The sequence below is a fragment of the Lutra lutra genome, chromosome 17 (assembly GCF_902655055.1).
Source record: "Lutra lutra chromosome 17, mLutLut1.2, whole genome shotgun sequence".
NCBI lineage: Eukaryota > Metazoa > Chordata > Mammalia > Carnivora > Mustelidae > Lutra > Lutra lutra.
Window position 1 is genome coordinate 17,797,603 of NC_062294.1, and position 18,675 is coordinate 17,816,277.

The window sequence follows — 18,675 nt, forward strand, 5'->3', positions numbered from 1 at the left end:
CCAGGAAAAGATTCTCAACTTCATTAATCATTAGGGAAATGCAAATCAAAACCACAATGAGATACTGCTTCATAGCCACTAGGATGGGTATAATCAAAAAAACAAATAATCAGTGCTGGCAAAGATGTGGAGAAACTGGAAACATCATACTGGTGAGAATGTAAAATGGTACACCTGCTTCAGAAAACAGTCTGGCATTTTCTCAAAGGGTTAAACACAGAGTTATGATATGATCCAGCAATTCTGCTCCCAGGTCTATATACCCAAATGTACACAAATGTTCATAGCAGCATGGTTCAAAATAGCCAAAAGGTAGAAATAATCCAAACGTCCATCGACTGAACGGATAACCAAACTGTGGTATACACATACAATTAATTATTAGTCAACCACTAAAAGGAACGAAGTAGTGCTACATGCAATGACATGGGTGAACCTTAGGAACATTACACTAAGTGAAAGAAACCGGCATGAAAGACTATATATGGCACGATCCTGTTTATATGAGATGTTGAAAACAGGCAGATCTATAGAAATAGAAAGTAGAACAGTGGTTTCCAGGGACTCAGGGAGGGAGAAACTGGGGAGGGACTGCTAACAGATGTGAGGTTTCTTTTTGGTTCAACAGTTGATTGTGGTGATGGAGGCACAATTCTGTAAATATACCGAGAGCCAGTGAATTGCACAATTTGAATTGGTGAATTATATGATATGTGTGAACCTTATCTCAGTAAAGGTGTTAAAACGGGAGCCTGGCTGGTTCAGTCGGTAGAGCATGCGACTCTTGATCTTGGGGTTCTAAGTTTGAGCTCCAAGTTGGATGTAGAGATAACGTAAAAATAAAATCTTTTCTTAAAAGATTTTACTTATTTATTTGAGAGAGAAAGCATGAGTAGAGGGGGAGGGGCATAGTGAAAGGAAGAAGCAGACTCTTGGCTAAGCAGGGAGCTAGCCACAGGGCTGGATCCTAAGCTGAAGGTAGACACTTGACGGACTAAGCCACCCAGGAGACCCTAAAAATAAAATCTTAAAAAAAAATGTTAGGGGGCGCCTGGGTGGCTCAGTGGGTTAAGCCGCTGCCTTCGGCTCAGATCATGATCTCGGGGTCCTGGGATCGAGCCCCGCATTGGGCTCTCTGCTCAGCAGGGAGCCTGCTTCCTCCTCTCTCTCTGCCTGCCTCTCTGCCTGCTTGTGATCTCTCTCTGTCAAATAAATAAATTAAAAATCTTAAAAAAAAAAAAAATGTTAGGGTGCCTGGGTGGCTCAGGTCATGACCCCAGGGTCCTGGAATAGAGCCCCACATCATGCTTCCTCCTCAGCTTCTCCCTCTGCCCCTCTCTTTGCTCATACCTGCCCTCTCTCTCTCTTTTGCAAAACTTTTTTTTTTAAGATTATTTACTTATTTGGGGCGCCTGGGTGGCTCAGTGGGTTAAGCCGCTGCCTTCGGCTCAGGTCATGATCTCAGGGTCCTGGGATCAAGTCCCGCATCGGGCTCTCTGCTCAGCAGGGAGCCTGCTTCCCTCTCTCTCTCTCTGCCTGCCTTTCTGTCTACTTGTGATCTCTCTCTGTCAAATAAATAAATAAAATCTTTAAAAAAAAAAAAAGATTATTTACTTATTTAATTGACAGAGAGAGAGAGATCACAAGCAGCAGAGAGGCAGGCAGAGAGAGAGGGGGAAGCAGGCTCCCCGCTGAGCAGAGAACCCGATGCAGGGCTCGATCCCAGGACCCTGAGATCATGACCTGAGCCATGAGGCAGAGGCTTAACCCACTAAGCCACCCAGGTGCCCCAGCAAAATCCTTTTAAACATGAAAAAAAAATTTTTTTTTTTTTTAAAGATTTTATTTATTTATTTGACAGAGAGAAATCACAAGTAAGCAGAGAGGCAGGCAGAGAGAGAGGAGGAAGCAGGCTCCCTGCTGAGCAGAAAGCCCGACGTGGGGCTCGAACCCAGGACCTGGGATCATGACCTGAGCCGAAGGCAGCGGCTTAACCCACTGAGCCACCCAGGCGCCCCGAAAAAAATTTTTTAATGTTAAAAAAAATGCTTAGAGGAACAATTCTGGGTCAATTGACAAAATTAGAAGATAGAAGATAGATTAAAAAAAGGATTATATCAATGTTAGTTTTACTGAAGATGATGCCTATATCATCATTGTATAGAAGACAGACTTGATTCTGGTAAAATATCAATGAAGTACTTGAGAAGTAAGAAATTATAGTGAATGAAACTTACTCCAATAGTTAAGGAGAATGCATGAAACTAACGTAACATTGTATGTCAACTGCATTTCAGCGTAAAAAATTAGTTAAGGGGGACCCTGGGTGGCTCAGTTGCTTAAGCATCTGCCTTCAGCTCAGGTGGTCCTGGGATCAAGTCCTGCATCAGGCTCCCTGCTCAGTGGGAAGTCTTGCTTCTCCCTCTTCCTCTGATGCTCCCCCCTGCTCGTGCTTGCTCTCTCCAGCTCTCTCTCTCAAAACAAATAAATTTTAAAATCTTTAAAAAAAAGTTTAAGTGGCACCTGGGTGGCTCAGTTGGTTAAGCCACTGCCTTCGGCTCAGGTCATGATCCCGGAGTGCTGGGATTAAGTCCCACATCCGGCTCCCAGCTCTGCCAGGAGTCTGCTTCTCCCTCTGACCTTCTTCCCTCTCATGTTCTCTTTCTCTCTCAAATAAATAAATAAAATCTTAAAAAAAAGAAAGAAAAAATGTTTAAAAAAATTAGTTTAAGGAGAAAAAATATATTCATTAGCTAGAACACAAATGATAAATCAAGCAAAAATGTTGACCATAGGTTAATCTGGGTATGGATGCAACTTTTTTTTTTTAAAGATTTTATTTATTCATTTGACAGAGAGAGATCACAAGTAGACAGAAAGGCAGGCAGAGAGAGAGAGAGAGAGGGAAGCAGGCTCCCCGGATGCAACTTTTTAATAATTTTTAATAATTTTTTCCCTTTATAAAATTTTTAATTTTTTTTTTTTAAGATTTTATTTATTTGACAGAGAGAGAGAGATCACAAGTAGGCAGAGAGGCAGGCAGAGAGAGAGGGGAGGAAGCAGGCTCCCTGCGGAGCAGAGAGCCCGATGCGGGGCTCGATCCCAGGACCCTGAGATCATGACCTGAGCCGAAGGCAGAGGCTTTAACCCACTGAGCCACCCAGGCGCCCCATTTTTTTTAATTTTTTATTGAAGTATAAACATACAATAACTTTTCTAAAAATCTGATTTCTTTTTTAAGTTTTAAGAAATTGCCCATTCTGGGGCGCCTGGGTGGCTCAGTGGGTTAAGCCGCTGCCTTCAGCTCAGGTCATGATCTCAGGGTCCTGGGATCGAGTCCCACATCGGGCTCTCTGCTCGGCAAGAAGCCTGCTTCCCTCTCTCTCTCTCTCTCTGCCTTCCTCTCCGTCTACTTGTGATCTCTCTCTGTCAAATAAATAAATAAAATCTAAAAAAAAAAAAAAAAAAAAGAAATTGCCCATTCTGGGCAAAGAACCTGAATAAAAATTTCTGCAAAGATTATACAGCCATGGCCAGCAAGCATATGAACATACTCAATATCACTAATCATCGGAGACATGCAAATTAAAACCACAATGAGCTATCACCTCTCACCCATTAGGATGGCTATTATTTAAAAAAGAAAGAGGGGCGCCTGGGTGGCTCAGTGGGTTAAAGCCTCTGCCTTCAGCTCAGGTCATGATCTCAGGGTCCTGGGATCGAGCCCCGCATCGGGCTCTCTGCTCAGCGGGGAGTCTGCTTCCTCCTCTCTCTCTCTGCCTGCCTCTCTGCCTGCTTGTGATCTCTGTCTGTCGAATAAATAAATAAAATCTTAAAAAAAAAAAATTTAAAAAAAATTAAAAAGAAAGAAAAGGAAAACAACAACAGAACAAGCGTTAGCAAGGACATGGAGAAATTGTTCACTGTTGGTAGGACTGTAAAATGGTGCAATTTCTAGGGCAAATAGTATAGAGTTTCTTCTAAAAATTAAAAACAGAACTACCACCTGATCTAGCAATCCCCCTTGTAGATATATATATCCAAAAGAATTGAAAGCAAGCTCTCAAAGAGATATTTGCAACCTATGTTCATAGCAGCACTATTCAAAATAACCAAGAGGTGGAAGGACTCAAATGTTCATCAACCAATGAATGTATAAACAGAATGGGGCATATACATACAATGGACTATTATTCAGCCTAAAAATGGAAGGAAATCCTGCCACATACTACAACATGGATGAACCCTGGAAATATTATGCTAAGTGATACAAGCCAGTCACAAAAAGACAAGTATCGCATATGCTTCCACTTCTATGAAGTACCTAAAGTAGTCAAATTCATAAAAACAGAAAATAGGAGAGTGGTTACCAGGGCCTGGAGAGATGGGGTAAGGGGGGAATTGTTTTATGCGCACAGAGTTTTAGTAGTGCAAGATGAAAAGATTCTAGAGATCTGTTTCACAACTCAACACTACCAAAGTGCACATTCAAAAATGGTTAAGATGGTAATTTTTTTTAAAGATTTTATTTATTTATTTGACAGAGATGACAAGTAGGCAGAGAGGCAGGCAGAGAGAGAGGAGGAAGCAGGCTCCCCGCCGAGCAGAGAGCCCGATTCAGGGCTCGATCCCAGGACCCTGGTATCATGACCTGAGCCAAAGGCAGAGGCTTAACCCACTGAACCACCCAGGCACCCCTAAGATAGTAAATTTTATATGTTTTCTTACCACATGCCCAAAAAACTTTTAAGTACCCATTCTGGCAACCCAGGCCTCTTCATAACACTGCCTCCTCCCTTAGTCTTGTTCAATAAAAGGTTTAAGTCTAACAGGTAGGTGTGTTCTTACATTCTGGGCAACTGGAGTCCCCTTGTTTTGTTTTGTTGTTTTTAAAGATTTTATTTATTTATTTGAGAGAGAGAGAGAGAACACAAAAGCAGGGTTGTGGCAGGCAGAAGGAAACAGAGAAGCAGACTCCCTGCAGAGCGGGGAGCCCCATGTGGGACTCGACCCCAGGACCCAGGGATCATGACCTGAGCCAAAGGCAGTTGCTTAACCAACTGAGCCACCCCAGCACCCAGTCCCTTGTTTTTATAAAAAGGAATAGCTTCATAACATTTGAGGGACTCCTGGAAAACCCCTATCAATAAGGCAGAACTTAGTGGGGAATCAGACTACTGCTCCCTTGACTTCTGCTGAGCTAGTTCATCCTTTCTTCACCTCGAGCTGCTGAGGGCTTTGCAGAGCTTTTAAGGAGGTGCGTGCATGCCTGGTATTTCCTAAAGCCTATACTCTGGTCCTGTGAGGTGGGTGGGATGCTTTAACTAAAACCACAGCTGGACCACCTCATGTGAACCCAGATCATCCAGGCAGCGGGCCTGCACAGCAACACTGGGCCCACCAGGGGGCAGCAGGCACCATACTGTGCCAAGTCCAGTACTAGGCCATCCTGGCCACCTACCAATGCTAAGCAAGGGTCCACTGGCCAACCTGCCTCTGCTCTCTGCAGGTGTTATGCCTGAGGGGAAGGCCTAGGTGTCCTCTGGCAGAGGCTGGTTTGTTTATAAGCCATCTTGACTTTGGCAGAGGCCAGTCCGTTTATAAGCCGTCCTGACTCTACAGAGTAAACACCCACCAAGCATGCTGAAGGGGGCATCACAGGCAACAAAACAACCGCTGAGCTCTCTGGGACTTATATTTTTGGTCCCCGTTCCTCAGGCTCTAGGTCCATGAGTCCTTGCAGTCCCTCACAGTCCATGAGTCCTCACAGTCCATCCTCCCAATCCTCTTCGAAATCCAAGACGTTTGGAGGGCCAGGAGGGAGCTGGCTAAGAAAGGCCACACTTAACCCACAGCTGACCAATTGAGGGCCTGAGTAGAGGCTTGAAGAATGAGGGACCAGATAAACACTGCTCAGTGTACTAACACATTCCCCTGCGACTAGCCTCTGGACACAGGTTCCTCCCTGCCCTGGGCAAATTCTGGCAGGATGGAAGGCTTACAGATGCCTAGCTCTCATTTCTTGGACTTCCTTGCCTCTATTTCAACCCCTTAGAAGTCAGGTCCTACACCCATGACCCGAAACTCGGGAACCTCGCTTTCTGACTCCCACATTTGGACAACACATGCTCCCTCTCTCCCATTTCATTTTGCTAGCACCCTAGATGGTTCTGGCCCTACCCGGCTACAGACAGCAGCATGCCAATCCTCAGCCATGGGCATCCCCTCAGGCTCTGCAGCTCTCCTTCCCATAAAGCTGAAAAACAGCATGACTATGCAGACCTAGCTGCCAGGCAAATCTCCCAGTGTCCATAATCCACAGCAAAGGGACCAAACTGCCCTCACTTTCTTTTCTCAGGTCTCCACCCCACTCCTGCCACCCTCATCGCCAACAGAGGACTGGCTTCCCACATCTTGTAAAACATATCTCAGACAAAACCCCTTGGCTTCCCTGCCTTCCATGGTTCCCCCACTCTCCTCCCTGCCCTATCTTGGAGGCAGGCCCCATCTAGAATCCTGCCCCTCCAACTCCAGGCCCTACCCACCCCACACCAATTTGCTGAATCTTCAGCCTTCATCTCAAGGCAAAGTGCTTTCTCTTATGTTGCAAATATACACGTCACTCCCTTCACCCAGCTTCCTTCATCTCCCCTACCTGCATGTACTCTTTTCTTCCATTCACCTCTTGAATTCCTGAGGGGTAGTGGGCACCTCTGTTTCTACTTCCTCATTTGCTGCTTACTCCTCAATCCATTGCCCCCACAAGTGTTTGCATCTCTGTGCCACAGCAGTCCTCCAATCGTCTGGTTTCCAAATCACCTTTTTGGTCCTTTTGCAATCGGACTTCTCTATATCATCTATCCACACTTGACAGACTTGACTTTTGCCTTCCCTGACACACCTTCTTAATTTGCCTATTTCCTTCACTCTTTTACTTTTTTTAAGATTTTACTTTAAGTAGGTTACAAGCCCAAGGTGGGGCTTGAATTCACAACCCCAAGGTCAAGAGTTATATGCCCTACTGACTGAGCCAGCCAAGCGCCCCACTCTTACTTTTCTATCATAAATTACTTACCTGTCCCCCCACATACAAACACCCAGTACATTAGGGTATATTCTTCCCAAGTTCCCTCTTAAGCCCTCCCTTCTCTCTATACCAGTGGCTTTTTAATTAAAATTTTTATTTTGAGATAATTGGAGGTTCACATGCAATTGTAAGAATGTGGGCTCCCAGGGGCGCCTGGCTGGCTCAGTTGGTTAAGCATCCAACTCTTGGGGCGCCTGGGTGGCTCAGTGGGTTAAAGCCTCTGCCTTCGGCTCAGGTCATGATCCCAGGGTCCTGGGATCGAGCCCCGCATCGGGCTCTCTCCTCAGCGGGAAGCCTGCTTCTCCCTCTCTCTCTCTGCCTGCCTTTCTGCCTACTTGTGATTTCTGTCAAATAAATAAATAAAATCTTTAAAAAAAAAAAAAAAAAGCATCCAACTCTTGATCTCAGCTCAGGTCTTGATCTCAGGGTCATGAGTTCAAGCCCTGCATCAGGCTCCGTGCTAGGCGTGGAGCCTACTTAAAAAAAAAAAAAAAAAAAAGTGAACTCGTATGTACTGTTTGCCCAACTTCCCCAATGGTAACATCTTACAAAACTATTGTGTAATACAAGCAGGATACTGACACTGAGAGTTCAGTCACAGAACAGTTCCATGAACAGTTCCAACAGTCCTATCACCACTAGGATTCCTTGTTCTGCCCTTTTATAGCCACAGTCACCATCCCACCAGCAATGCTTTTCAAAGATAGAAGTATCTGAAGCACTTGAATACCTTCTTCTTCAACTTCTCACCCACACTAGGGAGACATATCAGGACTAGGGATGGTGAGTGGGAGAGAATTCTCCAGATAATTCTGTTATATGCCCACCAGAGAAACACTGCTCATACCCCAACACTATCCAATATCAACTACTTCTGTAATGCTGTTTTTCCTAGAAAATACTTTTTAAGCCTGGGTGTAAAGGCCTACTACTCTCCAGAACAGCCAGGATGTAGGCAACCCAGTAGGTACTACTACCAGAAAATCCTGTGGCTCTCAAAACCAACCCCATCCCGCCTCCCTGCTCCTTTTCCTCCTCTTCCTAACCTTGAGTTCATTCACAGATGCATGAATGTCTATTCACTTGTGTGGAGGCCAGGGCAGTGACCTGATACAACACTCATCTAATCACCCAGCCCAGGGATCCCACAAGGCCTCCATGCGGCCCAGGCTCCTGACCCTGAACAGGGCCCAGAGAACTCACAAGTGTCATGTTTGTCTCCCGCTGCCTTCAGGGAGTGCCTGTGAAGTGAGTGCCCATTCTGCCCCCAACTAACTCCTGACCACTCCCACCCACAGACAAGGAGGCCACACTGGTGGCAAAGCCCTCCGAGAAAATCAGGAGCCTCTTACCTCACAGTACACAATGTCCGCTCCATAGTCCAGGGCCAGCAGCCGCATTGGAAGAGTGCCTACCCGAACCATAGGGGCTAAGATGAGTTTGTTGCGGTAGCACAGTGAGAGGCTATGCTCAATCATTCTTCCTCTGCTAAAGCCTGCAGAAAGGGAAAACAAGAGTCTGAAATCCACGAAAAGAAAATCTTCTCTGTTATCCAGGGCAGACTTTTCTTCTATCCAACACATAGGACTTTGTTTCCCTTTTCTCTGATCATAAAAATCAGGCATGTTTATTCATTCATCTAAAGAATAATAATTATATGCCTAGTTTGGGACAGTCACTGTCCTAGTCTTTTGGGATAATCAGAGAACAAAACAGAAAAATTTCTGCTCTAACAGAGCTTTTATTCTAGCAGGGGAACAAAGGCAAAAAAAATAACATATAACAAATCACATAGCATGTTGAAAAATTGGTAATGCTATGGAGTTAAAAAACAGGGAGATGGGACGCCTGGGTGGCTCAGTTGGTTAAGCAGCTGCCTTCGGCTCAGGTCATGATCCCAGCATCCTGGGATCGAGTCCCACATTGGGCTCCTTGCTTGGCAGGGAGCCTGCTTCTCCCTCTGCTTCTGCCTGCCACTCTGTCTGCCTGTGCTCACTCTCGCTTCTCTCTCTATGACAAATAAATAAATAAAATCTTTAAAAAAAAAAAAAACAGGGAGAAAGAAAATTGAAAACACTGGGGCTGGGTTAAAAGTTTTTTCCATTTTACTGAGATGTGATTGACATATAATGTATTCATTTAAGGTGTACAACATAGTGATTTGATATATGTATATACCAGAAAATGATTACCACAGTAAGTTAATATCTATCACCTCATATATTAATAATTCTTTTTATTGTGATGAGAACTTTTAAGATCGACTCTTAGTGAGGTCTCTGGGTGGCTCAGTAGCTTGGGCATCCGACTCTTGGTTGCAGCTCAGGTCATGAACTCAGGGTTGTGGGATAGAGCCCCATAATGGGCTCTGCACTCAGCTCACTGAGTCAGCTTAGGATTCCTTCCCCTCTGCTCCTCCCCCTGCTCCCTCTCCCTCTCTCTCTCTTTCTCAAATAAATAAATAAATAAATAAAATCTCTCTTTTTTTTTTTAAAGATTTTATTTATTTATTTGTCAGAGAGAGTGAGCACAGGCAGACAGTGGCAGGCAGAGGCAGAGGGAGAAGCAGGTTCCCCGCTGAGCAAGGAGCCCAATGTGGGACTTGATCCCTGGATGCTGGGATCATGACCTGAGCCGAAGGCAGCCGCTTAACCAACTGAGCCACCCAGGCATCCTGAATAAATAAATAAAATCTTTTTTTTTTTTTAAGATTTTATTTATTTATTTGACAGAGAGAAATCACAAATAGGCAGAGAGGCAGGCAGAGAGAGAGGAGGAAGCAGGCTCCCTGCTGAGCAGAAAGCCCGATGTGGGGCTCGAACCCAGGACCTGGGATCATGACCTGAGCCGAAGGCAGCGGCTTAACCCACTGAGCCACCCAGGCGCCCCAATAAAATCTTTTTTAAAAGATCCACTGTCAGCAACCTTCAAATACGTGATATTGTCAACTATAGCTGCTATGTTGTAGATTACATCCTCAGAACATATTTATCTTCTAACTGGAAGTCGTATCTTTTTTTTTCTTTTTTTAGAGAGAGAGAAAGAGAAGGGGGAGGGGAGGAGAAGAGGGAGAGGAACAAGCAGATTCTGTGCTAAGCACAGAGCCAACACAGGGCTCGATCCCACAACCCTGAAATCATGACCTGAGCCGCAATCAAGACTCAGACATTTAACCAACTGCACCACTCAGACGCCCCAGGAGTTCCTATCTTTTTACCACCTTCACCCATTTACCCCACACCCCCAGCAGGAAAAATACAAATACATGGTATATTAATTGTATATTTTACATTAAAATATAAAAACATTTACATGAAAATATTTATGTTAAAATATAAAATTTTAAATAGGGAAACCAAGATAGGCTTCAATGGAAAGATAACATTTGAGCTAAGACTTGAGTTAGCCAAGTTGGTATCTAGTGGAAGAATACACAGCAGAAGAGGGCACCTGGGTAGCTCAGTGGTTAAGCATCTGCCTTTGGCTCGGGTCATGGTCTCAGGGTCCTGGGATCAAGCCCCACATGGGGCTCTCTGCTCAGCAGGGAGCTTGCCTCCACCCTCTCTCTGCCTGCCTCTCTGCCTACTTGTGATCTCTCTGTCAAATAAATAAATAAAATATTTAAAAAAAAAAAAAGAATACACAGCAGAAGAGACAGCCAGTGCAAAGGCCCTAGGGCAGGAGCTTGCCTGGTGTGTTAGAGGAACAGCAAGAAGACCAATATGGTTGGAACACAAAGAGAAGAGAAAGTAATGAAAGTCAGATACAAAATGTCTCAGCAGTAAGCACACAGTAGTCAGATCCCATATGGCCTTGAAGGACACTCTACGGACTGTTAGCTCTTCACAAAATAGAAGCCAGTAAAGGGTTTTAAATAGAGGAGTAGCATGACTGAACATGTTTTCTCAGGATCATGGTGACTGCTAAAAAAAGAGCAGAGCAGTCCTTTGGGGGCCAGAGTAAACATAGGCAGACCAAGTACAAGGCTCTTTGGTAACCAACATAAAAACTGATGGTGGCTCAGGCCAGGGAGCTCGTATTAGAGGTGGTGAGAAGTGATCACATCCTAAATATACTTTGAAAGTAGAGCCAACAGGAGTAAAAAGAAAAAAAAATCGACATCCCATATCCCAGAGAGAACTGTTAACATTTATTTATTCTTAGCAAATATGGACCCCTCTAAAAAGTCATGAAGCTAGCTAGCCACAGCTATGCTCTGCTCAGTTACTGTTTCCATTTGCTTTTTTACTATTCAGACCGTTCTGCCGGGCCCTCACCTCACTGCTCCACTAAAACTGCTCAAAGTCACCAATGACCTGGAAGTTGTGCGATCAACCAGACACTCACCTGTCCACAATCTTGTTTCACTAACAGTGCAGTGACATGGTTGAGCCTCCCCTCTTCCTTGACCCCCCTGGCCCCATACTTTCCTGGTTTTTCTCCCAACTCTCTGCCCTGCTTTTCAGGGTCTTTCCTGGTTTCACCTCCTCTACTCACTTGTTTCCTCCTTAGTCTTGGGCCCTCTTCCCTTCTAATTCCACACATTCTCCCTTGCAAATTTGCTTATTCCCATGGCTTAAAATATTGGCATCTTTGGAGATCACCAGCATATTACATCAACTGTTCAACACACATCCCCCCCCGGGTATCTTAAGGACATCTTATACTAAGCATGCAAAAACAAGATCTTGATCTGCCCTCCTAAGCTGCCTCCGCTATCTTCATTAATTCATTCAACAGACATCTATTGAGCCCCTATGATATGCTAAGCACTGACTGGCACTATGAGGAGGAGGAGGTACAGAAGAAGAGAGGGTTATAGAAAGGGAACTTACAAATACGTGTGAAATTACGACCATGTACAGTGCTATGAAGGACATGAGGTTTTGGGAAGCTGTGCCGCAGGAAATGGATGAATAGCGGGGTTGAGAAAGGCTTCCCTTAAGAAATAATTTCTTCTTCTTCTTTTTATTTTTTGTTTTTGATTTTATTTATTTTAGAAAAAGAGAGCAAATTCAAGAGTGCAGGGAGGGGATACAGCACAGGGGGTGGGAGGGAGGGAAATAATCTCAAGCAAACTCTGCATTGAGCGTGGGTCCTGACACAGGGCTCTATCTCACAAACCTGAGATCAAGATCTGAGCCGAAATCGAGAGTCAGATGCTTAACCGACTGAGCCACCCAGGTGCCCCAAGAAATAATTTCTGATTCAAGATTTCAAGGGAGAGAAGGTGTTAATCAGGCCAATACATGGAGAGAAAATGTTTCCCATTTCAGCAACTAGCATTTCCATTCACCCAATTACTCATCCTTAATTCATATTCCCCACATTTAATCTATCACTAACTACTGTGGAAACAACCTTCAAAATATAACTCTAATCCATCTGCTCTGCTCCATCTCCAGTGCCACCATTGTGCAGGAAGCCAGCCTCCTAATTGGTCTCCCCAAATCTAATCCTACCCCCTCCTATTCTTTCTCTTGATACTGTGTGGCATTTGAAAAAGGCAACTCTGATAATACCCCTCCCTTGTTTATATCCTTCAATGGCTTCCCTCTGAGTTTAGGAGAACTCCCAAACCCTTCTGATGGCCCACCAAGCCCTGCCCACATCTCCAGCTTCCCTCGAGCCTCTCTCCCCCTCACTTTCCTTGTCCTGGTCACCCTGGACTTCTTTGAAAGTCTCCCACACTAATCTCTGGGGTCTGTGCACTTGGAATCCATCCTCTCTGTCTGGAAGACTCTCACGACTCAATCATACACACCCACACTGAGGTCCTCTTGACCTTGAATGTCCCCTTTTTGGAGACAATTCCCTACCAGACCATCTAACTTCAGGTCCCTGGTCACATGCTCTCGCAACACTTTGTGCTTCCCTATAGCTCAGTTACAATCCCCATGTGTCCACACTGATTTGTGTGGTTTCTTGTTTAACCCCCAGCTCCTGCTCTAAGCCACCAGGACAAGTTCCACAAGGACAGGAATATGACTACCTAGTTTACTGCCAGATTTCTAGCCCTGAGCCCAGTACTTGACCCTTAGCAGCTGCTTAGAAAGCAAGGTATGACTGAATTCTTACTCTGTGGCAGCTAAGAACACCCTCCTAGAGGGTGGTTGGTCTGGGAACTCCCTCTGGCACCTGCCAGCAGTGCCTGACGGGGCTTGCCTCCAAAAAGACTCCTTTCAAAGAAATGAGGCAGTCCCCACCCTTTCCCAGTTACCGTCACAACCATTCACTGGGCCCCAAGATCACACCCAGATCACCAATTCAGTCACACAAACTGAGACGATCTATCATTCTTTTTTTTATTTCTCTCTCCACCATTCTTTTAAGGGCTGGTCTTCTGACAGTTTTGGTTACCTTCTCAGACAGTAACCTTAACTTCAATTGCATAGATACAAAATCCCACTAATTATAACACTTTCAGACTGAAGATAACACTACTCAGGGAAAGCAATGAATGGAAACAAAACTTTACCATTTACCCTTCCATGTAAATTTTCCTAGAGGCTACGACCTTGCTTAAAAAGCAATTTCTTTAAAATACAAATTTAGAGTTAAAGCGGAAGTCAAGGGGCGCCTGGATGGCTCAGTGGGTTAAAGACTCTGCCTTCAGCTCAGGTCAGGATTCCGGGGTCCTGGGATCAAGCCTCGCATCAGGTTCTCTGCTCAGCGGGGAGCCTGCTTCCCTTCCTCTCTCTCTCTCTCTGCCTCTCTGCCTACTTGTGATCTCTGTCTGTCAAATAAATAAATAAAATCTTAAAAAAAAAAAAGTCAATTAGGATTAAATATTCAGAGAATTATCCTATTTCCCACTCAAAACATGTGTAGATAAGAAAAAATTAAAGTGACCTATTATACTTACAAGAGAAAGAGGTGATACAGCATCTCTCTATTAAGATTCCAAACTCTGGAATCAGACAGACGTGCACTGGAACCCCAACTCTGCCCCAGGCAGATGAATTAACCTAATGGAGGCTCAGCCTCTCTCTGGCATATGAGGCTCCCACAGAATCTACATCAGGTGGGATGCTGTGAAAAGTCAATTCTATGATGCACAACAGCTCCCGGCACACAGTAAGGATTTCTTTGTTTGTTTTTAAGATTTTATTTATTCATTTGTCAGAGAGAGAACGCACAAGCAGGCAGAGTGGCACGCAGAGGAAGAGAGAGAAGCAGGCTCCCCGCTGAGCAAGGAGCCCGATGTGGGACTCGATCCCAGGACCCTGGGATCATGACCTGAGCCAAACACAGGGGCTTAACCAACTGAGCCACCCAGGCGTCCCAACAGTAAGGGTTTTTTTGGTTTTTTGTTTTTTTTTTAAGATTTTATTTATTTGTTAGAAAGAGAGAGAGAGAGAGGGAGCGAGCATGAGCACAGGCAGACAGAGTGGTAGGTAGAGGCAGAGGGAGAAGCAGGCTCCCCGCCGAGCAAGGAGCCCGATGTGGGAATCGATCCCAGGACGCTGGGATCATGACCCGAGCCGAAGGCAGCTGCTTAACCAACTGAGCCACCCAGGCGTCCCCCAACAGTAAGGGTTTAATAAATGTTAACTGCTCTCACTATCTGGCTTTTACACTATCAACACATTCGAAGTCTATTGTTAGATCAACAGACATCTACTAGTTCTTTTAGGATGAAGGCACCGTGTGAAGTGCAGAAGGTAAAGAAATGGAAAGAACTGAGCTCTTGAGCCCAAGGAACGTCTCGGCTCTGCCACTGCCATCAGGTGACTGACGACAACAGCCTGCAAACCAGTCTCTCTGCTTCCAGTCTCATTGTGTTCAATCTAAGTTCCTTCCAGCAGCCGGCAGGGTCTTTTAAAACACAAATTGGGACAGGATATTCCTATTCTCCACAGCCTTCCCTTCTGCCCTTACAATTAAGTCCCAGCTCCTTCACATTGCAAACAAGTCTGCTCCCTGCCTTCCTCAGAAGCCCTATCTTTCATCTCTTGCCCCCTGCCCTCTTAACTCCCCCATGCTAAGCTTCACCTCTTCTGAACTATTTCTAGCTCCCCAAACTGGCCTGCTGTCTCTCAACAAACTGGCCTGTAGTCTCTGAACAAGTTGCCCCTGCCTAGAACCCAGATTCCTATCCCTCTACCTGGCTGACTTCAGCAGCCTTTCAGAACATCACATAGATGCACTTCCTCCAGAAAGCCTTCCCTGACATTTATCTCCCAAACACAGAGTAAGGGCACCTCCTCTTAGCTCATTCCTGTCCTGGGATGGAATATACTCTTATAATTATAAGAGCAACTAACTGTCAACCTACCTCCCTCATCACAAGGGGAAGGCAAGCCCTGCATCTTGCTTATCACCAGATCTTTGTCACAGAGCACAGAAAACACAATCTGGCATAAATGTTAGGGTTTGTTGTGGAAAGAAGTTAACAGGTCAAGTGGCAATGAGAACCACAATATGACCCATGCTTCAGCTACAAAAGGGCTCTATCGCAGACAAATGTGCTCTATCACAGAGCACTTCAAGTGCCTTGCCATACCTCATTTGGTTACAGAGCAGACAAATGACTACCCCACTCCCTTGCTTACCCAGTGAAGGACTGTGAGCCCTTTATGCAACTTGCATAAGAGCCATCACTTGAGTGAACAAGACTCAGGTAAGAAAGCAGCAGGAGACGAAGTGGGGAACAGACTCTGGAGATGATGAGGAGATGAGCTGTAGGCCACACACATCCTCTAACAGCTTTTGCGTCAAGGGGTGACAAGGCCATGGCTGGGCTTTAGCAAGATCATTCAGAAAATAGATGATGGGCTGGAGAGTGAAAGATCGGAAGGAGACAAGGAAATGGGTTAGAAAGACGGTGAAATGATGTAGGCGCATAATGACATGGGCTGAAAAGAGAATGGCCAGCACTTGCACAACAGTCCTGATGCAGGCAGGATAATGAAGGAACAGGGAAAGAATACTAATAGCCACTTTTTATTTTTGCAGTGCCTTGCAATTCCCAAAGTGGTTTGTTTATAACTGTGATTCTCAAACAGGGTGGCACATTAGAATCATCTGGAAAGGCTTTAAAAAAACACCAATGTCAGGGCACCTGGGTGGCTCAGTGGGTTAAAGCTTCTGCCTTCGGCTCAGGTCAAGATACCAGGGTCCTGGGATTGAGCCCCACATCAGGCTCTCTGCTCAGCAGGGAGCCTGCATCCCACGGGCTCTCTCTGCCTACTTGTGATCTCTGTCTGTCAAATAAATAAATAAAATATTTAAAAAAACAACAACAACAACAAAAAACAAAGTCCAGGTATTACCCCTCCCCCCGCCAAACCAGTTAAATCAGAATGTAAATTCCACTAGGGTAGGAATTTTACCTGTTTTTCTCACTGTCTGTTTGAACAGTACCCAGCATATGCATGGTGCTCAGGAAACATTTACTCAATGAATAAATGAATGCATGAATGACTGTACCATTATCACCTGAGATCTAAGGGACAATTCTGTTTAAAACTCATGGAGTCAGTTAAGCAGCTACCTTTGGCTGGGGTCATGATCCCACAGTCCTGGGAGGGAGCCCCATGTTAGGCTCCCTGCTCAGCAGAGAGCCCGCTTCTCTCCCTCTGCCTGCAGCTCTACCTACTTGTGCTCTCTCTCTGTCAAATAAATAAACAAAAATCTTAAAAAAAAAAAAAACTTAGAGTAACCAGACAATGTGAGTTACCATGGCAGCCCTGGGAAAAAATACTATCAGTTAGATCTCTGCTCTCAGGAGCCTACATTCTTTCTACAATAAGTAAAACTTTCTTATTTCTAAAGCACTGTAATATACAACATGTATCTCAATAACAACTAGAGGTTACTCAAGGTGAGCAGAAGGAAAAGAGCGGAGCCTTATTTAGTGGCCGATGAACTGACAAAAAGAAATTAAGGGCCATGAGCAGAGAATGGCTAAGACAGATTCCAACCCTTATGAGATTTTGAATTAATCATATTGTCAGGGCTTGAGCATGGTAAGAAAGCAGCCATATATTAACCAGCTTCCCTGCCCCCAAACATTTGGGCAGAACCCAAATGCAAGTATATACCAATGTATTATTCTTTTCTGATTAATTCCTTCAGTAAATCTGTTCTGGCTTGGTGCAAAGTAAGAGTTTGTTTTTATCTGAAAAAACAGTGGCACATGTAAATGGATAAAATTTGTTGAGTCAGATGTTCAGGAAGCTACATAGATAAGGAACAAGGAGCCCCGAGTTCTTGAAAAGAATCATAGAAGTAGTATAGAATCATTGTATCTTAGAGTGTCCTTTGTATCGACTCCCCTCTACCATATTGCCAACCAGCAGTCATCTGGCCTGGATATGAACTTTTCAGTGATAGAAAACTCAGTACCCTCAAGACAGATCTGGGCAATTTTAGTTGTTACAGCAGTTCTTTATATCAAATTTAGCATCTGCCTATTACTTATGAGTCCTTGTTCTGCCTTCTGGAGTAGTACACCCCACAGCACACCTCATCTCTTTTCCATTTGGCACATTCCCCAGATCCACAAGGACGGTCTTGTTCTCTCTAAACTTCTCTTCTCCAGCTTCACTCCCTTGAATCACTTTTTCTTGTGTTTATGACCTACGGGGCCCCCAACATTCCTAGTCCCAAGGTCAAAGCAAGCAATGGCATCAATGTACTTGCTAGAGATTCTGAGGGTGAGGAAGAGCCAGTGAAAGAGCTTGTCAAACGCACCTACCTGTAGTAAAAGCACATGTAACCTCAGCCACTCTTCAGTCCTCATACTCTATGCAGGGCTTCTCAACAACACACTGTTCACCTATTGGGCCAGATAATCCTTTTTTGTTGAGGGCTTTCTTGCACATTGTACAATGCTGCACATTGTACAACATCCCTGGCATCTGCACACTAGATGCCGGTAGCACACTTCCCAAATGTGACAACTAAAAATGGCTCCATGCTCAGGATGCCTGGGTGGCTCAGTCAGTTAAGCGGCTGCCTTCAGCTCAGGTCATGATCCCAGGATCCTGGGACTGAGTCCCACACTGGGCTCCTCGCTCAGCTGGGAGTCTGCGTCTCCCTCTGCCTGCTTTGCATGCCACTCCAGCTGTTTGTACTCTCTCTGACAAAAAAATAAATGAAATCTTTAAAAAAATAAAAAATGAAAATGTCTCCAAACTCTGTCAAATGTCCCGGGGTGGGGCAGGGGCAAAGTCACCCTCACTTGAGAGCCACTGCTCTATCCAATGACCCTGTTCATCTGTCACTACTCAAAACTCTCCTCTGATGGTTTAATGGTAACTTTCCAGAAAGTCTACTTATGTATCAAAATGGCATTTGAAACTTTAGAAGTATTTATCTTTTTGGGAACAACATGCATTGGTGAGGATGTGGAGGAAAAAAGAACCCTCCTGCACTGTTGGTAGAAATTAAAACTGGAGCAGCCACTTTGGAAACAGTGTGGAAGTTTCTCAAAAAATTAAAACTAGAATTGCCATATGATCCAACAATTCCAGTACTAGATATTCATGCAAAGAATATGAAAACATTAAGTCAAAAAAATATATGCATCCCGGGCACCTGGGTAGCTCAGTGGGTTAAAGCCTCTGCCTGCAGCTCGGGTC

At 44.7% G+C, this 18,675-nt stretch overlaps 1 protein-coding gene across 8 annotated transcripts in view; it reads right to left on the reverse strand.

Moving 5' to 3' along the window:
* The window catches only part of DUS2 (dihydrouridine synthase 2), a 55,783-nt gene that overhangs the window by 35,594 nt on the left and 1,514 nt on the right, over positions 1-18,675 (reverse strand). For 4 of the 8 annotated variants that reach the window (XM_047710974.1, XM_047710973.1, XM_047710975.1 and 1 more), the window contains one exon: positions 8,440-8,582. In XM_047710974.1, the coding sequence (XP_047566930.1) occupies positions 8,440-8,565 (126 nt within the window). In that variant the 5' untranslated portion in view covers positions 8,566-8,582. Of the gene's footprint in view, positions 1-8,439; positions 8,583-15,642; positions 16,068-17,133; positions 17,224-17,789; positions 17,871-18,675 lie in introns of those variants that run through there. The other 4 variants (XM_047710977.1, XM_047710980.1, XM_047710979.1 and 1 more) reach the window with 4 other exon arrangements.